Source organism: Sceloporus undulatus, chromosome 9 (genome assembly GCF_019175285.1).
Source record: "Sceloporus undulatus isolate JIND9_A2432 ecotype Alabama chromosome 9, SceUnd_v1.1, whole genome shotgun sequence".
Classification (NCBI taxonomy): domain Eukaryota; kingdom Metazoa; phylum Chordata; class Lepidosauria; order Squamata; family Phrynosomatidae; genus Sceloporus; species Sceloporus undulatus.
Genome location: NC_056530.1, coordinates 25,658,426 through 25,675,473, shown reverse-complemented (window position 1 = coordinate 25,675,473; position 17,048 = coordinate 25,658,426). Strand labels below are relative to the sequence as shown.

Genomic DNA, 17,048 nt, shown 5'->3' with positions numbered 1-17,048 from the left:
TTAACTATCTTCCCCATATATATATATATGGGAAGGAGGGCTTGCAATTTTTAAAATGCCCATTTTCTCTCCCAGCCGAGCACCTTTGCGGCCTCCCATCCAAGTGCCATCCAAGGCTGGCCCTACTTAGCTTCCAGGATCAGAAGGAATCTGGAGCCTTGATATCGTTGTTAATAATTAAGAATAATTAATAACAATCACAGCATACATAGCACTTTTTAATAAAAATAGGATGTATAAACACAACAAAGATTTACACCTTTTTTAAAAACAAAAACAAAATCTGTTATAAACAAGGCAAACAAACAAACAAACAAACAACCCACAGGTATACAAACATGTTTCAGCTCCAACCAGAGGCCAGGAAAGGCTGGGAAGAAAGTGGTTTTGGGGGGAGACTTTCAAGGAAGGAGTCATGGCTCAGGATGCGCCTCTTCCAAGTATTTTGGGCCAAACAGAACTGATTTAACCGAAAGCAACAAGGGTCATATATATATATATATATATATATATATATATAGGTACTGTATTAGTTAAGGAAAAAGACTGGAAGGAAACAAATATGTGTATGTATATATATATGTGTGTGTGTGTATGTATACACAAACACACACAGCCTGTTTAAAATCTGTTTTATATATCTCATCTATCTATCTATCTATCTACAGTGTGTGTATGTGTGTGTGTTAGATTGTAAGCCTGAGGGCAGGGAACCGTCTATTTTCCCCTCTGTTGTAAACCGCTCGGGTTCCCAGGGATGACTGGCTGGGCGGCATATAAATAAAACCTATTATTATTATTATTATTATTATTATTATACACACACACACACACATTTGCTTCCTTCCGGTCTTTTTCCTTCCAAGGGGAGGAAATGGGAAACTGATCAAGGATTAACCAGCCTTTGACACTGACCATGTTTTGGGGAGGGGGGGTTTAAATCCCACCCTTCAGAGCATTGCCCTTGTGCATAAAAGGACACACACACACACGCGCGCGCGCGCATACAAAGACCCATGCAGACGCACACAGGAGGGGGGCTTGGCAAGGGGGCCTTTGCATCCCAAACCCTCTCCGCAGGCAGAGAAGTTACATTTTCCTTTCCCAGGGCAGGCTTCTTGCAATGTTTAGGAGGACATCTAAGGCGGCAAAGGTCCCGCAGGTGAGACCCCTTTTTGGGAGGAGGAAAAGGAGGACTGGGGGAGTCCATGCAGCCACAAAGTCACAGAGCCACATCTTGCAAACTCAGGCCGGACGAAGCCAAGCACATCACAGAGCCCTTCGGTGGCAGTGCTGAAAGCAAAGTCTTTGAATTCAAACACTTGACAGGGGTCCCACGCGGAAGCCCCCCATCCAAAGGAATGCTTCTTTAAAACCAATGAGGAGCAACAGCCACATGCCACTTTGTGGCCCTCAATCCCCCCTCTGACAATACAAAACAATGTGGCATTGAAACAAATACTGTGTAGTAGCAGATTTCTAGGTCCAGGAAGGAAGCAGCAGGACTCGAACTCCGCTCCCAGACCCAAACTTCAAAGTCCTTAGTCTCGTTCTGAAGGTTTGCATCATATATCCTGCAAAGTTTGACAAGAGACAAGAGCCACGATGGCCAAGCGAGACTGGAGGGCGGTCAATATGGCAGACGTTAGGAATGAGGAAGATTGTGCAAAGCCAGGAGCCTGAGCCAACTGGGGAGGGACATATTCTACGCCCCTTTCGTTCATGGAGGAGCACAAACTCCTTTTGCACTTTGGACTCAGTTTTGCAGCTATTTTGGAACAAGCTGAGGACAGTTTAAAAGCAGCTGGGAAAATGGGGCGGCAGGGGATTCATTGGCACTGTTGCTGCCAAATAGTGTGCATTTGGGGGGAGAAAGGAAAGCAAGTCCCTTCTGGCTGCAAAGTCACAAAGTCCCTCGCCCTTGGGACTCTGCAGAGGAGATGGCGAAGACTGAGGGAAACCTCCAAAGCCAAAGGAGGCTTGGTGGCAGAGCAAGGCCTCCGGGGAAAGGGCTGGGCTTGGGGTGGGGGTTCCTGCACTTGGGGGCTTTGCATAGCTTCGATTCCCCCACGCCGCTCCCTAACCCTAAACCTGACCCTAAAACCACCATCCATGAGGCCAAACAATAGCAAGCACATCAGCTCTGTCGGGGGGGGGGAGACAAGACATTATGCCGGCAGAGCAGCATTCTGTCTTCCTTGGCACAGGGTTTGGGTGTCATGCTTTGCGAAAAAGCACAACACCCTGGCAGTGAATGGCTCTTTGGGGTTCCTCAAAGCATGGCAGAGCAAAGTGGGATCTCGCTGGAGGACGATGCAGGAACCCCCAGCCGTCATCCCGCCTCCGCAACCCCTGAACCCAAAGTGGATGAGCACCTGAGTTGCACACTGGCGACACAACCACAGAAGCAAACAGGGAGGACTCCTCTTGGTCACTACAAGGAGAAGGTGCCCAGTGGGTCAAGCTCTGCTCCTTCTCTTGCCCTCTGGATTCACCTTGCCTTGTGGAAGAGGGCTGCTTCTCTTTCCCAAACCCACCCCCTTGTCCCCAGAAGTCCTGAAAACTGACTGAAAACTGGCTCAACCTCTCAAAAAAAACCCCATTCCTCCCTTTCCTTCTGGTAGCCCTTTCTCTTGTTTCTGGGATGCACGAAACCCACTAACTTCACACCCTTGGATCTCCCCATAGAAGCCAAGGAGGAAAGCCAACACAGGTGGCCCTGATCCTGCCCCACAGCCTGGCCACCCCATCTCCTCCGTCCAAAGCATCTCCAAACTGGGGAGAGGACGGATTTGCCCTTGGAAAACCTCTCCTGGTGAGAATTGTGGAGGAAACAGGTGGAGAGACTACAATGGAAACACTGGGAAGGGGCCCTAGAGAAGGAGGGTGAAAGGGTGGGCAGACCCCTGAAGATGCACAAATGGTGGGCATCTGTCCAAACGTGTCCAAGAAGAGGAGGGAGAAAAAAGGAACCGGAAACCAGAACACTAGGTCTTGTGTTTTCTCTTGGTGTTTTGAAAGATGGCCACAGTTAGCCCTTGAGCATTTGGTTCTCTCTTCAGGTTGCCTGCAATCCGGTTTTCTCTGGAAAGGTTGCTCCCGGAAGATGGCAACGGCGTCTAGATGCCCACCACAGCCGTGGCCCCTCGGGCCTCCTCCCCGCTGGCTGGTCCAGGGTTCAAGCGGTTGTTGTCGACATCAATGTCCTGGAAGCCACCTTCGACTTCGACGCAGCAGGACTTGGTGCCGTCGTCGCGGTTCTCCACAGAGGGACCCCCTTCTGGCTGGCGCTCAGTGTCTTGCAATGGAGGAGGAAGAGCAGGGCTCTGGCTGCCATTGAGGGGCACCTTCTCCTGGCTGGAAGAGCCCTTGCTGCTTTCGGGGATGCTGCACCCCTGGACTTTGCTCTTGGCTTTCAGCTTGTCATGGTAGGAGAAGAACCCCAAAGCCACGGCCACGGCTAAAGTCATGGACAGCAGCACTGTCACGGTGACAAACTGGACCCAGTAGGAACGGTGCTCGCCCACTGGCTGTGCCCGGTGTTGCGGGGTCTTCTCCAGAGCGCTGGCCGCCTCGGTGCCCTCCGAGGAGATGCGGTAGAGAGCCACTGGGTGCCGGTAGCCATTCTCGTTGGCCCAGCACTCGTAGGTCCCCGAAGTGTCCCTCTGGACGATGACCACCAAGGCCTTCTCCTCTTCCACCACCAGCCCCTCCGCCATCTTCTCTGCTGGGTACTTCCAGGAGTAGTTGGCCAGCGCCGAGGCTTGAGGGCAGGAGAGCCTCACCATGGAGTTCAGGGGAGGGTTCAGGACTGCAACACACAACCACAACGACAGCACAAGTGTCACCCTTTCTTAGCTATAGCAATGGGCTCTCCCTTCTCTACTGAGTTAACTGAGTGCAAACTACTCTTGCACTTTGGACCGAGTTTGCAGTCGAGGAAGAGGCATGTTAAAATCAGCTGAGAAAGTGAGATGGCAGAGGATTAATCTCTGAGGTCAGTTTGCAGCCATTGGAGGGAGCAGGGGACAAGAGGAATATTGGAGGAGGAAAAGGAAGAGGAGAGAGAAATTGGGACATTTTGTAGGGAAAGTGGGATGGAAAGGGGATCTGCCCCTACTAAACGGGGACAGTATGGAGGCGTTCATTTCACCTTTCATCAGGGTGCCCTCGGGGTCGTTCCTCACACGGGGTGCTGCCCGGCCCTTCCCAGTCTTACGCTGGCAATGGGGCTCCGGTTTCCCCATCTCAATGTCCTGCAGCCACTCAGTCCTAAAAGCCGGGAGGAAACAAACAATTCTGACTCAGTTTGCCTTGGATGCCATTCACCTTAGATAGCCCCTTCCAAATTAAAAACCCAAGGCAGAGGCACACAAACACACACCCCAAGTGCAATGGGAGGCGCAGTCGCCACGGCTGCAATGGACCCCACATTCCCTTTTCCCTCTTGCAAGTCCTCACCTGTTCTGTGCCCCTTCGTCCCAGAGGTCTCTGCACTGGCGTCCGTCCCAAGCGCAATATGGATCCCGTGCCAAAATGCAGTGGGCACAGGTGGCATACATGCTGCAGTTGGAAAGGGGGACCTGCAGGACCCCTTTGGAGTAGCCCACATAGAGGATGCCCTGCAAGGAAGCAAAGAAAAGGCACTGGTTGTGCATCATTCTTGTACAGGTAAAGCTCAGTTAACAAAGTACAGTGGGGGCCCTTGGTATCCGCTGGGGTTTGGTGCCAGGACCCTGCATGGATACCAAAATCTGTGGGTGCTCAAGTCCCATTAAATTCAAGGGCATAGTTAAATGGTGTCCCTTATATTAAAAGGAAGGATAAAAAGGTGGATGGCGGCACCTTTTCGGGCGAGAGGAGCAGATTCCGGACAGCCTCCGGCTTCTCAAAGAGCTGGACCTCTTCGATGATGTGGGCGCCGCTTCCGAGGGCCACTGCCTTGTGGAGAAACCCCTTGTCTGGAAGAAGCACAAGGGAAGATAGGCCTGAGTCTTGATAGTCCTGAGTCTTAAGACCCTTGGATTTCCCACTCCTTGGAGAGGCAATTGTCCATCTAGGGACTTGGTGCCTACCTCCCCAAGAAGAGCAAGCCCTCTGCCCCCCCCAGACCCTGACCTGTCCCCATGAAGACAACATGGTAAGGGGCTCCGGAGGCGTTCTGGGTCTGGTGGACCGCGATCCGGGTGTACTTCACGTTGTGCTTGACCAGGAGGGGCCGGTTGTGGGTGGGCATCACTTTCTCGTCCATCAGGAAGTGGTCCTTCATGAAGGTCAGGGCCTTGTCGGAGGAGGGACCCACTGCGCACTGTGCAAAAAAGGAGGAGGGTTTGGGAAGTTACTTTCTCGGGGCCATTCCTGCCAGGGCCTGTGCTGACCATCTGCTTTCAAGCTTGGCTTTGCAACCAAGGACCGGAGGCGGTACTCACGCTGCCGGGACGGGGGTCCATGGCCGGACCGCTGTAGGTCATCCATCGGGAGCAGTCCTTGTTCAGCTCCTTGTATTTGCCCTCAAAGGCTTTCTTGATGGCGTCGAGGCTGAAGGCGCAGACGGCAGAACTCCCAAGATTTCCAGCTTGCCTGCAAAGAGAAAAGGCAAGCGGAGTCCTTGAGCCACAAAAAATGCACTCTGTGTATGCTCAGGAGCACTTTTCCTTATGCCTTTGCTCAGTTGGAAATGGGCGCTGAGAGTTAAAAGATGAGGATCTAGAAAATGCTGGCTAATGTTCTTGTCCTCCATGAGAATGTTTAAGGCATGTATGCGTTTGATTCATTCATATCCCACCTTTTGCCTAAAATGGGGCTCAAGGTGCCTTAAACGCATTGAAAACTGTGCAAAAACACCAGTTTACAATAATGATAAAACAGCCAACTTTTAAAGGGAGATCACTGGAGATCCAGACTTTAAAAACCGTACAGTCTCCAAACATTGGTTATGTTGGCCCAAACCCTCGGATGTTTCAGAGACAAACTCAGCGCTTGCAGGAAAATCCAAACACTTTTGTACAAACAAATTTCCCCCAGAAGTCCTGGAATGCAAATAAAGAACACAAAGTAAATGGAGCTGCCCAAAGCACTTGCAAGCCTTGTGGGCCTCTTGCTCCGGGGAGAAAACCTTTGCCAGGGTTTGTCCTGAGGGGTGGGATGCAATGCTCTTTGGGGTCTTACCATTGGGAAGCAAAGACCCCATAGAAGAGAGCGCCTCCTTCTGGCTGGGGCAAGGCAAAGATGTGCTGGAGGACGGTGTAAGGGAACTGCCCCGGCTGGGTGCAGGAGAGCTGGGCTTTCAGGAAGGTGGTCCACTTCTTCTGCAGAACCTTGTCCCCTCCGACGTCGTTCTGGAGGAAAGGAGAAGATGCAATGCGCCAAATGGGCAGCAGAGGGACCTTCCTTCCGTTCCTCTTTGGCTGCATCCGCACTGCAGAAAGAAGGCAGTCTGACACTGCTTTTAGCTGCCTTCTCTGTTGGACAACCAACTCCAATCCACGCTCGATTGGACTTGAGCATAATGTTTAATTTGCTCCTACATTTGGGACTCCCTGTAAGGAAACTACAGCATGCATTCTCACCTGGGAAGACTCTCTCCCCCTTCCCCCCCCATAGCTACACTCCTGTGCCATCTCCCTCCACTCTGCCCATGCTCAGGCGCCCTTTGCGCACACAAACACCAGACGTCCGTCCCTCCTTCATTTCTAGGGGGGTCTCTCCCCTCACCTTGCAGACCCTGGCCACCCGGGAGACGGTCAGTTTCTCAAAGAAGTCAAACTCCTTGGCCGTTTCCTCAAAGAAGAAGTAGACTTTGTCATCGTCCGGCGGAGAGGGGATGTTGAAAGAAGCCACAAAGGCTGCATCGGCTGGACAAGAGAGAGAGAGAGAGAGAGAGAGAGAGAGAGAGAGAGAGAGACGCTAAGGATTGAACAGACCTGGTGTGAGATGCCCCTTTGCCCCTCTCTGGCCTGACCCCATTAGCCTGAATCCATCACTGGTTGCCTAGGCAACGCATCTTCCCTGGGTACCAACCTGCTGGACGTCCCTGTCGCCTAGCAACCAGATGACTGGGATAGGAGTGACCAGCCTTGATTTATCACTTTGTTAAAATATTTATTATTGTTGTTGGGGCTCGAAGAGGAGGGGGTCCTTCACCTTTGGTGCCACGGCAGAGGAGACCCCATTCCCGCATCCCCTTGAGGCCCTTCCCCACGATGCCCCTTTCTTGCCCTTACCATGCAGCCAGGTAAGGAAGCTGTCCGTCTTCAAAACCGTCCGGCTGCCCATGGTGCGGGAAATGATGGGCTCGTTCCCTTGGAAATTGTTCATGGTGCCTGTGTAAAGTTCGCCATCTGTGGAATGGAAGCCGGGGCAGAATGTGATGCCATCTGCAGCTATGATCTTCCCCAGTGCTTGGGCTGAGAATCCTGCTAAGTGGTTGCCCCCTGTTTTTGCCCCAGTGGCCACAAGATGAGTGTGGTTTTGCTAGCTAACTGTGCCAGTCTGTTGCACAATGGCATCGTGACGCCTTTACAATCCTGGGTGAGAATGTGGCAGCCCTCCAAAGGTTGCTGGGTTGCAACTTGCTACTAACTCGTTGTCAGTGAATTACAAAGATGTGGATGTGCACATCATTTCAAGACAGGAAAGGTGCAGCTCTTTGCAGGCAGAGGTGCTTTGGAGCAGCCATGGATGGTCATTCCCATGCCAGCAGGGCAGTGAATCCAGGTTTTAGCCCAGGATCTAAAGGCACTGTCCAAGGTGCAGAAGTATAGCTGCAAAATAGGTTCAGCAACTTGGAGAGATACTGAAAACTTGGAGGGGATTCATTGCCCAACTGACATGGGAGCCATAGACTGCCGCTGCTTTATAGTAAGCGGCTTGAGCCAAAACATTTGACATGCAAACAGAGGGCCTCTCCTTCTTTACTTCCTTTCTTCCTCCCCTTTTTGGTCTTTCCAGATTTAGCTTACCCACAATGATGGCGGTGTTCTGGTGCCGGGGGTCAAATGGGCAGAGGCCCTTCCCTTCCTGGAGGAGAGGCTGACCGTTGGCATCACTCACCAGAGTAAAATTCTCCAGGTCCTGAAGAGGAAAGAAATGGGGAGGAGAGAGATAGGAATCCATCACAGGAGGGTTTTCTGCGGAAGAATGCCAACTCTGGAGCATCCCCAGTCAGAGCATAAGAAAGCCCCGTGCTTTAATACGCAAACAGTTCTGGCCCCAAGTGTTTGGGATACTAATGGAGACCCAGCCTGTATGAGGGTGTCTTGTGGCTGTTAGGGGCATCCTCCTTCCTCCTCGGTCTACTCACCACGTAAGCGCAGGTGGGGCTGAAGGCGTACGTTCCACAGGTGTAGAGGTGCGTCTCATTCAACGGCACCAGGATCCGGATAAAGTTGAAGCATTCGGTCTGTGCAGGGAAGAAGGTATGGAGGCAAAAGGAAGGTTCAGCTTTCATTGAGACTGGTATTGCAGAAGTACTTTTGGAGAGTGACACATGCATCCAGGGATGGAGGGCACTGCATGGCATTTGCAACTCCCAGCCAGATCCTGGCTCACCATTAAAGGCCCCCTTTTCCATCCCCTGTTTACCTCGTTGCTTTTCTTCTTGAAGACACACTCTTCCTTCTTCCCGGCAGTGGGACTCCATGGGATCTAATGGTGGGAAAGGCATGGCGTTGGTTGTCTATGATGAGACTGTGGCCATAAGTCTCTAACTGAAAGGCTCACAGGCCCAGCAAGGAGGGCAGGTGGGCACCTTCACAGAGGGCCACCCTGGCTCACCTCACACTCGCTGCCCACCGTTCAGCCAATGGGTCTGGGTTCCAGTCTCGCACTCACCTCGCCCTTCAGCTGGATGGAGTCTGGGTTGCTGATATCGAGGGCCACAATGGTGTCTCTGGCCCCAACATAGAGGGTCCCCCCGTCTTGGCTCAGGAGGAAAGTGTCATAGTTGAAGACCCCCTTTCGGCTGAAGGAGGTGATCAGCCGGCTGGAGTCCCCTGGAGGGAAGGATTTAGGTTGTTGTTGTTATTATTATTATCGATGATGATTAGGGTAGATAACCTAAGCCTGGTTTTAGCTAAACAAACATTTAGCCAAACTTGGTAGCCAGCCACAATTTCTAGTAGCCCAATAAGGCTCCTTTTGCAGAGCTTGGGAATGGTGCTTTCCTTGGACTGCGACTCCCAGGATCCTCCAGTTGTAGACTGGGAGTCGTAGTCCAAAGTGTGTACTTTCACAAAATGTGATCCTGATGTGTTCTACCTCCTAATTAAAACACCAACGATATCTACAAAATGTCTACGGGAAGCTCCTGCTGCCAACTTCTTTCTTTCAGTGAGTCTCAAAGGTGTTGCCAGACCTCTCTGCACACTGGTTCCACAGACTAACGCAGCTATATCTTTGAATTCTACCTACCGTGTGTTTTAGTAATACAAATCCCTTGCTAAAACAGCTCAGAAAAGTTGGATTTAGTCCTGAGAGCCCAGCCCCTGGGATGATGGGAGCTACAGTTGGAAACCAATGGTGCTCCTGAGCTCCTGACAGAGAAGCCTTAGGATTTGCAAGGTCTGGGTGGCTGCACTTGGTGCCCCTGACCTTTCCTGGTCACCTTTCCTGATGCAGCCGCCTATGGAAACCAAGAGGCTTGTTGCAAGCGGCCCAAGAGGAAGGGAGCATCCCTTTTCTCTTCTTGCAAGCAGGAAAGCAAGGACCAGAGCATGCAAAGAAAATCAGTTCATCAGCAACATTTATTTTGGTGAAGGAAGCGGAGGGTTTGATTAAAAGGCCATCTTGACAATCCCTTTCAAAGCATCCTGGAAAAGATCCATTTCCTATCATTAAAACTCTCTCGGCCTCCTGCCAGCGGCAGATCACTTCATCTGTAACCCAAAGAGGCCTTTCCGCTTTCCTCCCAATAGAAAGATGGCTGAGCCCAGGGACCATTCTCACATTTTGCAGGCTGAGCTTCTTTCACAGAGTAGGGAATGCAAAGACCCTCAGATGCTGCTGGACTGCAACTCTCATCATCCCTCTTCATTGGCTGCACTGCTCAAGCCTGATGGGAGTTGCAGCCCAGGAATAGCTGGATGCTCCCCATTGGAAAGCGCAGGGCTTGGGGCAACCCAGACCTGGGGTCTCTGAGAACAGGGAAATCCAGGGAACCCCAAAAGTCAGGATTAGGGACTCAGTACGCCCCAGAAGGCAGCCTTCCCCCAGCCTTGCCTCCAATTAAGGACCTTTCCAACCAAGCACCTTCTCATTTCCTTTTGCACTACTAACACTCTCAAAGCCATTTTCAGTTTTGCTCACAGATGTGCCAAGGTGGGTTTAACCAACCCTGCGAGGAAGGCAGCTCAGCGCTTTGCCAAATGGCACCCGGCGGCCACTTCCTCTGCCAACCGCCTTTCTCTGAAACATGGGGTGGGTTTTTGTGTGTCTGTGGATGTGGTGAGACACAATTCTCAGAGTGGCTCAGGGCTTCCCTTGCCTCTGAAAACTCAGTGAGATTCATGGGGTCTGCATTAGCTGAGGGGCAACTTGGAGGCACATAGGGACACATCATAGAGACAAGTTGGACTGGGTTCAGAGAAGGGCAGCGAGGATGAGAAGAGGGATGGAGAGCAAAACCTAGGAGGAAAAGGGTGAAGACACTGGGCATGTTCAACCTGGTGAAGAGAAGACAAAAAGATGGCATGACGGCCCTCTTTAATTACCTCTGGGGCTGCTTAGTGGCATCAACAGGGTGCTGCCTTCTGAGTGTCCACATCTTTCTTGAAGTGTGACTTGCCCAAGGTTATAATATGGGTTATAAAGCACATTTCCCCCCATTGGCATCAGGATTTGGCTCTTGTTATCCAACGCCTCCTCCCCTTGCAGCCACGTTCTCCTTGCCATCTCAAAGCAAACAATGATGGAGAGAAGGAGAGGAGCAGGAAGGAGGAATCAAGAGGCAGCTGAAGGCTGGAGAGAGGGAGCAGCTGGTGTTTGTTTTCGGTGTGTCGGCACAGATGCCAGAATAATCACCGCCAGGAGAGAGGCAGCTTTTACCGGGCGACTCTATTTTGGGTTGGCAAGGAGGGAAAGAAAACCTCTCCCTACCAGCCTCAGCCCCCGTCTCAGCCCCCAAAAGGACTGGGTCCCATCAAGCAGATCAGGGATGGAGGCCCACGGCTGAAACTGGACACTGGCAGACCCCAGAAGGGCTGAGAGGGGAAGGCAAGGGGAAAGAGGGAGAGGTGGGGGGCGGATGATAGGACTGCCCATGATGCGCCTTTGCATGGAGAGGCCGGCTATGGCTGCAAGTTTGGTGCTATAGTTTGCCATAGCATCATGGTGGCAAAACCCCCTTGGAACAAATCTGGCCCAGAAAACCACAGGAGAAGTTTGCCATACCTTGGATTCAAGTTGCAGGTGCATATCCTGTGGTTTGAGTGTTGGACTACAGCTCTGGAGACCTGGGTTCGAATCCCTGCTTGGCCATTGGGCAAGCCCCTCTCTCTCAGCCTCAGAGGAAGGCAATGGTGGCAAAGCTCCTCTGAACCAATCTTGCCAGGAAACCCCATGATGGGTTCACCTCATGGTCTCCATTATATTTGGCCCATGTAGCCATGCCCTGAGATGGTTTAGACCAGCAGGCAGGGGCCTCATTTTCAGGGCTAAGACTCGAGAAGTTGGGGCGGCTGGAGGGTATGAAGCCATTGGCCAAGTTTGAGGGACTTACCTCTCCGGAAGGTCATCCGTGGCATCAGGTCCGTGGCCAGAGCGAGCGAAAAGGCCAGGAAGGGCCAGAGGAGGTGGAAGGACCAGCCGGGCTTCATGGCTGGCCGTCTGCAGGTGGAAGCCCGCGACGCTGAGAAAGGCCAAAGGGTGCTTGGGTGCGGTTACGCGGGCAGCTGTCAAAGCCAAGAAGAAGGAGAAGGAAGGCAGAGAAGGAGGAAGTTACTCTTTTTCAGAGAGCGACAACTGTGGCAACCCTGCCTTCTTTGTCTGGAACGGAAACGTCCCAACTGACCAAGAGAGGAGATCTGACACACGAAGGAGGGCTGCAGGCTTCTGCAGGGTCTCATGCTCCTGGGGAGGCCTTGCTTCTCCCTTCCCAGGTCAGGATGCGGGAAGGACGGGGCAGGCCTTGGAAAGGAGAGCAAGGTGCTCCTGTTCCTCATTGCAGGACCTGGGGAAGTCCCTCTTCTCTCTCTTTATTGCAGTGTTGAACCAGTGTCAGTCTTGGGCCAGGACTCCAGGGTTCAGTTCCCAGTCAGCCGTGGGAACCGACTGGGGATCTCCTTGGGCAAAGCACACTCTCTCAGCCTCTGAAGAAGGGAACCCCCTCCAGAGAAATCTTGCCAAGAAAACCCAGGGAAAAGCAGTCTGGTGCCATGCCACATGCGGCATTTTCTAGCAGTTCTCAAACCCTTTTTGCAAAGGGTACTGCTGTGTATTTTGACAATCTTCCAACATCTAACATGGAATAAGTGCTTTACAAATGTGTTGCCGTTACTTGTTACTTCTGAGTTGTTTTAACTGACCCATTTCCTTTAAACATTCTGCTGATGAAGAACCTCCTTCTTGCTTCCCTAAGTTACTTTTTGTGACTCTTGTGTTGACAAATACATGGGGAAGAGAAAGAGGGAAAGAAACTGGGGGGAAAGTGTCTGCAGGCCCACTTTTGCTTTTGAAAGACAACTTGATAGCTGGAAGTACTGTTTGCTGCATTAAAGGAAAGGAAATGTGTTGCTCTTGCAACAAAACCTGGCTCTTCTTCCCTGGCTTGCAAGGGAAAGTAACTTCTTGCACAGAAAGCTGAGAGCGGCTTCTTGGAAATGACTTCCAAAGCCGGGTGTGAAAGGAACAGTTAAATCCGAAAAAGGGAGAGGTTGCGAGGCCAGCGTCTCTCCCTCCGAAATGTTTGTGCCAAGCTCCCATCTCTCTTGCCTTGTGATCCGGCTCAGAGTTCATGAAGAGCAGCTGGAAAAAGGCAGCCGCCCAAAAGCAGAGGGGAAGTTTTGTGGCTGTTTCTGGGAAAGAAGAAGAAGAAGCCTCTGCTTGGAAAAGAACCCAAAGCAAGGAAGCATTTGAAACAGCTTTCGGGTCCTGAAAATCTCCCAAGGCCTCTGCGCCAATTTGGTCACCACAAAACCATGCCCTCCAAGTGCCCTTCATCCTCTGCCTTCCTACTTTTACAACTGCTTTTAAAACATCCTAATTTCCCTCTTCTCTTCCTCCTACTTTCCCCCTTTGACTTCAACATTATAGCTTCAATTGCTGCAAACAGGATCCAGAGTGCAAAAGGCATTTGCAGCAATGAAGGGAGGAAAGAAGGTGGCCAAACCTTGCCCTTCCCAAGGCAAAAGCAAACTGCGGCGGCAGCCTTGCCTTGCAGATCTGTTCTTCCTTGCCCATAGCTTTTGCAAATCTGACCCTGCTTTGAAAACGCTGCCCACTCCTTCAATAGGAAGCTTGGCACTTCTGCAAACCCAGTCCAGAGTGCCCAGCATTGAGACATTTTGGGCAGCGATGGGAGGAAGGGAGAGACGGGGGCAGATGGAAACCAAAACCCTCCATATTTCCCCTCCGTCTGTTTAGTCACAGCAGAAGCGCTGAGCAGATGGGCAGAAAACTGGGGAATTTCTGCGCAGCGGCGTGAGGCGGTTCAGCGCAAGGAATAGATTTGCAGCCAGGCCTTGGGAGGGACAGAGAGATGGGGAGAAATGGGTCAGAGATGCGGAGAAGGATAAAGGAAAGAGGGGTCCCGAAATGCACCGCTATAGCAAATCCACATCCTCCAGGTCTGCTCTCTGCTCACTACTAACTCACTACTAGCACTAGTAACTCGCTACTGATAACACGGCTGGCACAGTTGGAAAGGGCCCCCTTGGATTTTTGCTTTCGCTTGCCCACTTCTTTGCAAATTGGACCATTTCCTCCACCAAATGAGCTTTCTTTCAGAGACACCTCTGGTGCCACCACAAACTACGGTTCCCAGAATTCCACAGCCTTGAGCCCTGGCAGCTAAAGTGATGTCAAACCGCATTATTTCCGCAGTGTGGATGCGGCCCATGTCTGCAAACACAGAAGACCCTGCCATTAAAGGAAGAGAAGGAAGCAGAACGAAAGAGCAAGATCCAATATTGCTTTAGGGCTGAAGCAATACTGTCAATGGCAATTCTTTGGGGAGGGAAACGGGGGCAGCGTGAAGCATTTGCCCACAAACGGTAAATTTATGACTTAATAAATGTAATGAGAGAAGCAGCGTTTTGGGGGGAGATTATTCAAAGGCTTGTTTGCATTTTCCTTGTTAGCTTTTAAAAGGCTTTTAAACTGTTCTCATTCTCCATTTAGTTTTAATATGCCTTCATATCCAGGCGCCCGGCTGGGCTGAGCAGCAATCAAGGAATTAATAAATCAGCTTGGTTATTTCGTTGCTGCCAAATGGTTCTTGGTGTTGGAATGGATGAGGCTTGGGTTGTGTGGAAACCAGCCATGCTCTTGGAAGGAGCGCACCGGAGGAGAGGGAGGTGGTTTGGGGGTCCCAGCGCCCCACGCTTGACTCAAATGGAGACAAAGGACCCCCATCTCTCCTGGAACCAATTCTGGGAAAGGGGGACCATTGCCACCCCCAACTGCCATTCCAATGGCCTCCTAATGGCACCAACCTCCATGTTTGACTGGAAGCCACAAAATGGCGGCACAGATGCCAACCAAAGGTGTCCTCCTGAAGTTGGAGGAAGAAGAAGAAGCAGCAGCAGCAAAAAGGGAGGCCTTACCTTTCCCGGAGGTGAGGGAGCCAGCCTGAACTACTCATGGGCATCTTTCTGGAAAGGTGAGGAATTGGGGATCTCCGAGGTGCTTTCTGCTCTTCTTGGGCAACGGAGGCCTTCAAAGGGTGGCCACTTGGTCAGTTGGTTGGTTGCTTTCCAGCAAAGTCTTGGAGAAGAGGAGGCCAAGGGAGGCCCCTCCGATCTCTCCGCACCCAAAGGCCTGGCTTCCTGGCAAGGGCTCCCCTTCCTCCGAAATGGCCTCCTTCTCGGGAACCTTGGTTCTCCCTGGAGCCTCTTCCCCGAGGAAAGAGGGCTGCCAGTCGGCTCCCTTGCTGCTCTTGAGTCAGGAAACCAGAAAGTCCACCCTGTTTCTCTCTCAGGGCTGCAAGTCCCAACACATTCGGAGGAGCTCCCTTGCCAATCACCCAACCCTTCGCGCAACTTTCGGGGAGGGAAGCAAGGAGGCTCCCAGGGCTTGCAGGAAATGCTCAGGCTGTGAGGAAGCTGCTAAAATGGAGGGCCCTGCAAGGAGGGTCCCAGAGACCCATGCCCCAAAACCCAGCCCTGGCAGACAAAATGGTGGCCTCCTGGATCCCTTCACTTGGAGGTTCAAGGCCAACTAGGTTTCCTTGTGCATTTGTTGTGGTTGCGTGCCTTCAAGCTATTCCTGACTTACACTGACCCTAATGCAAACCTATCACAGTGCTTTCTTGGCAAGATTTGTTCATCCTCTGAGGCTGAGAGAGTGTGACTTATTGCCCAAGTGGGCTTCCATGGCTGAACCAGGATTCAAACACTGCTTTCCAATCACAGAACAGTGATACCTTTATGGGGCCGACCTAAATATACAAAATACACGATGCAAGCTTTCAAAGCTGCTTTAATGTCCACGGTGGGTCCATCCTATGCAATTCTTGGATTTCTAGTAGCACCTCGACAGAGAAGGCCAAATAGTTCACCAAACCATCAGTCCCAGGATTTTCTAAAGACAGAGCCATGGCAGTTAAAGTGGTGTCAAACTGCCTTAATTCTGCAGTGCAGATGCACTCCCTCGTGCCTATTAAAAGAAAGTGGGTTTTTCAAAGCAAAGAAGCCCTCTTTATGCAGTCTATTTTCCTATCTTCTCACTTAGAGCTTGGGGACATTCCCCCTTTTTGGACTGTGATGCCCAGCTTTGCTGGCTGGGGGATTCTGGGCATTGCAGTCCAAGAAGGAACTCTCCAAAGGCTGACGTTATTTGTAGGTTTCCAAAGAGAGACAAGCATGAGATGGCAACCCAAAGCCAACGGCTGACTTCCTTACCTCATAAACGCCGTTCATGGGAGAGCTACTCTGGAGGAGCGGAGGATCAGGACCAAAGACAGAAATGGCTCTGGTGTTGAAAAAGAAAAGCAACATCCTACTTCAGTTTGTCATACCTCTTCCTTCCTGCTTGGTTCCTTTCTTTGCACAAACACACAGACCCACATTTCCCCAAACGTTGTCCGGTGTGTTCACTTGTTCAAAAGAAAGATTTTAAAAGGAGATTCTGTAGCAGAAGCCCAGAAATGCAAGAGGAAACTTACTCGCTTGCTAGCTACTACTACAACCCCCAGAAGCCCCGACTGGAGGAGTCTTGAGCTTGGTGGCTGATGACTTACTATTGTTATTAAACTTTATTATTATTACTCCTTCTTCTCCCCCCCCCCCCAATACCCTCCTCCTTTCTACAACTTAGATACACCATCATCATCATCATGATTTGGACTGCAACCCCCAGTATCCCCAAATGAGCATGATTTCCCTCAATGAGCTGGGATTTTGGGATCTGGGCCATGGCAACTGGGGGATTGTGGTTGCCGGCTGTACATTTTCTAAGGGTTGCCATTAATGTCTGTAATGGACATTATAATCCCCAAATTAAACTTGTCCCCCTTTCTCTTCCTCCACCTACCCTTCCTTCCTTCCTTCCTTCCTTCCTTCCTTCCTTCCTTCCTTGCTGGGGCTCCAGTCTCTTCCCCCACTTGGAGACCCTCCCTCCCAGTTGCAAAGCTCCAGCCCTTTCATGCTCAACTGGGCTGACTGTGACATCATCAACTTCTCAGCCAATAGCAGCCCACAATCCTGGGAAGTAAACAGGAAACAATGTAGGACCTGACACTTGAGTCGTAAACATGACACATGGGGGACCCCTGGCTTGGCATCAGTGCATGCAGAAAGGGACCTGGGGGTCCTAGTACATGGCCCAGCAGTGTGATGCAGCAGCTGAAAAGGCCAATGCAGTTCTAGGCTGCATCAATAGCAATCTAGTGTCTA

General features: G+C 51.4%; 1 protein-coding gene across 6 annotated transcripts in view; it reads right to left on the bottom strand.

Moving 5' to 3' along the window:
- Positions 1-721: 721 nt before the first annotated feature.
- The window catches only part of SEMA4A (semaphorin 4A), a 33,441-nt gene continuing 17,114 nt past the window's right edge, over positions 722-17,048 (bottom strand). For 2 of the 6 annotated variants that reach the window (XM_042440394.1, XM_042440395.1), the window contains 14 exons: positions 11,717-11,888; positions 8,833-8,993; positions 8,584-8,646; positions 8,303-8,401; positions 7,962-8,073; positions 7,224-7,340; positions 6,715-6,854; positions 6,169-6,338; positions 5,430-5,580; positions 5,119-5,308; positions 4,846-4,961; positions 4,462-4,622; positions 4,154-4,272; positions 722-3,811 (listed from right to left, as the gene is read on the bottom strand). In XM_042440394.1, the coding sequence (XP_042296328.1) occupies positions 3,120-3,811; positions 4,154-4,272; positions 4,462-4,622; positions 4,846-4,961; positions 5,119-5,308; positions 5,430-5,580; positions 6,169-6,338; positions 6,715-6,854; positions 7,224-7,340; positions 7,962-8,073; positions 8,303-8,401; positions 8,584-8,646; positions 8,833-8,993; positions 11,717-11,813 (2,388 nt within the window). In that variant the 5' untranslated portion in view covers positions 11,814-11,888 and the 3' untranslated portion in view covers positions 722-3,119. Of the gene's footprint in view, positions 3,812-4,153; positions 4,273-4,461; positions 4,623-4,845; positions 4,962-5,118; positions 5,309-5,429; positions 5,581-6,168; positions 6,339-6,714; positions 6,855-7,223; positions 7,341-7,961; positions 8,074-8,302; positions 8,402-8,583; positions 8,647-8,832; positions 8,994-11,716; positions 11,889-12,007; positions 13,415-14,759; positions 15,427-16,055; positions 16,126-16,686; positions 16,701-17,048 lie in introns of those variants that run through there. The other 4 variants (XM_042440397.1, XM_042440393.1, XM_042440398.1 and 1 more) reach the window with 4 other exon arrangements.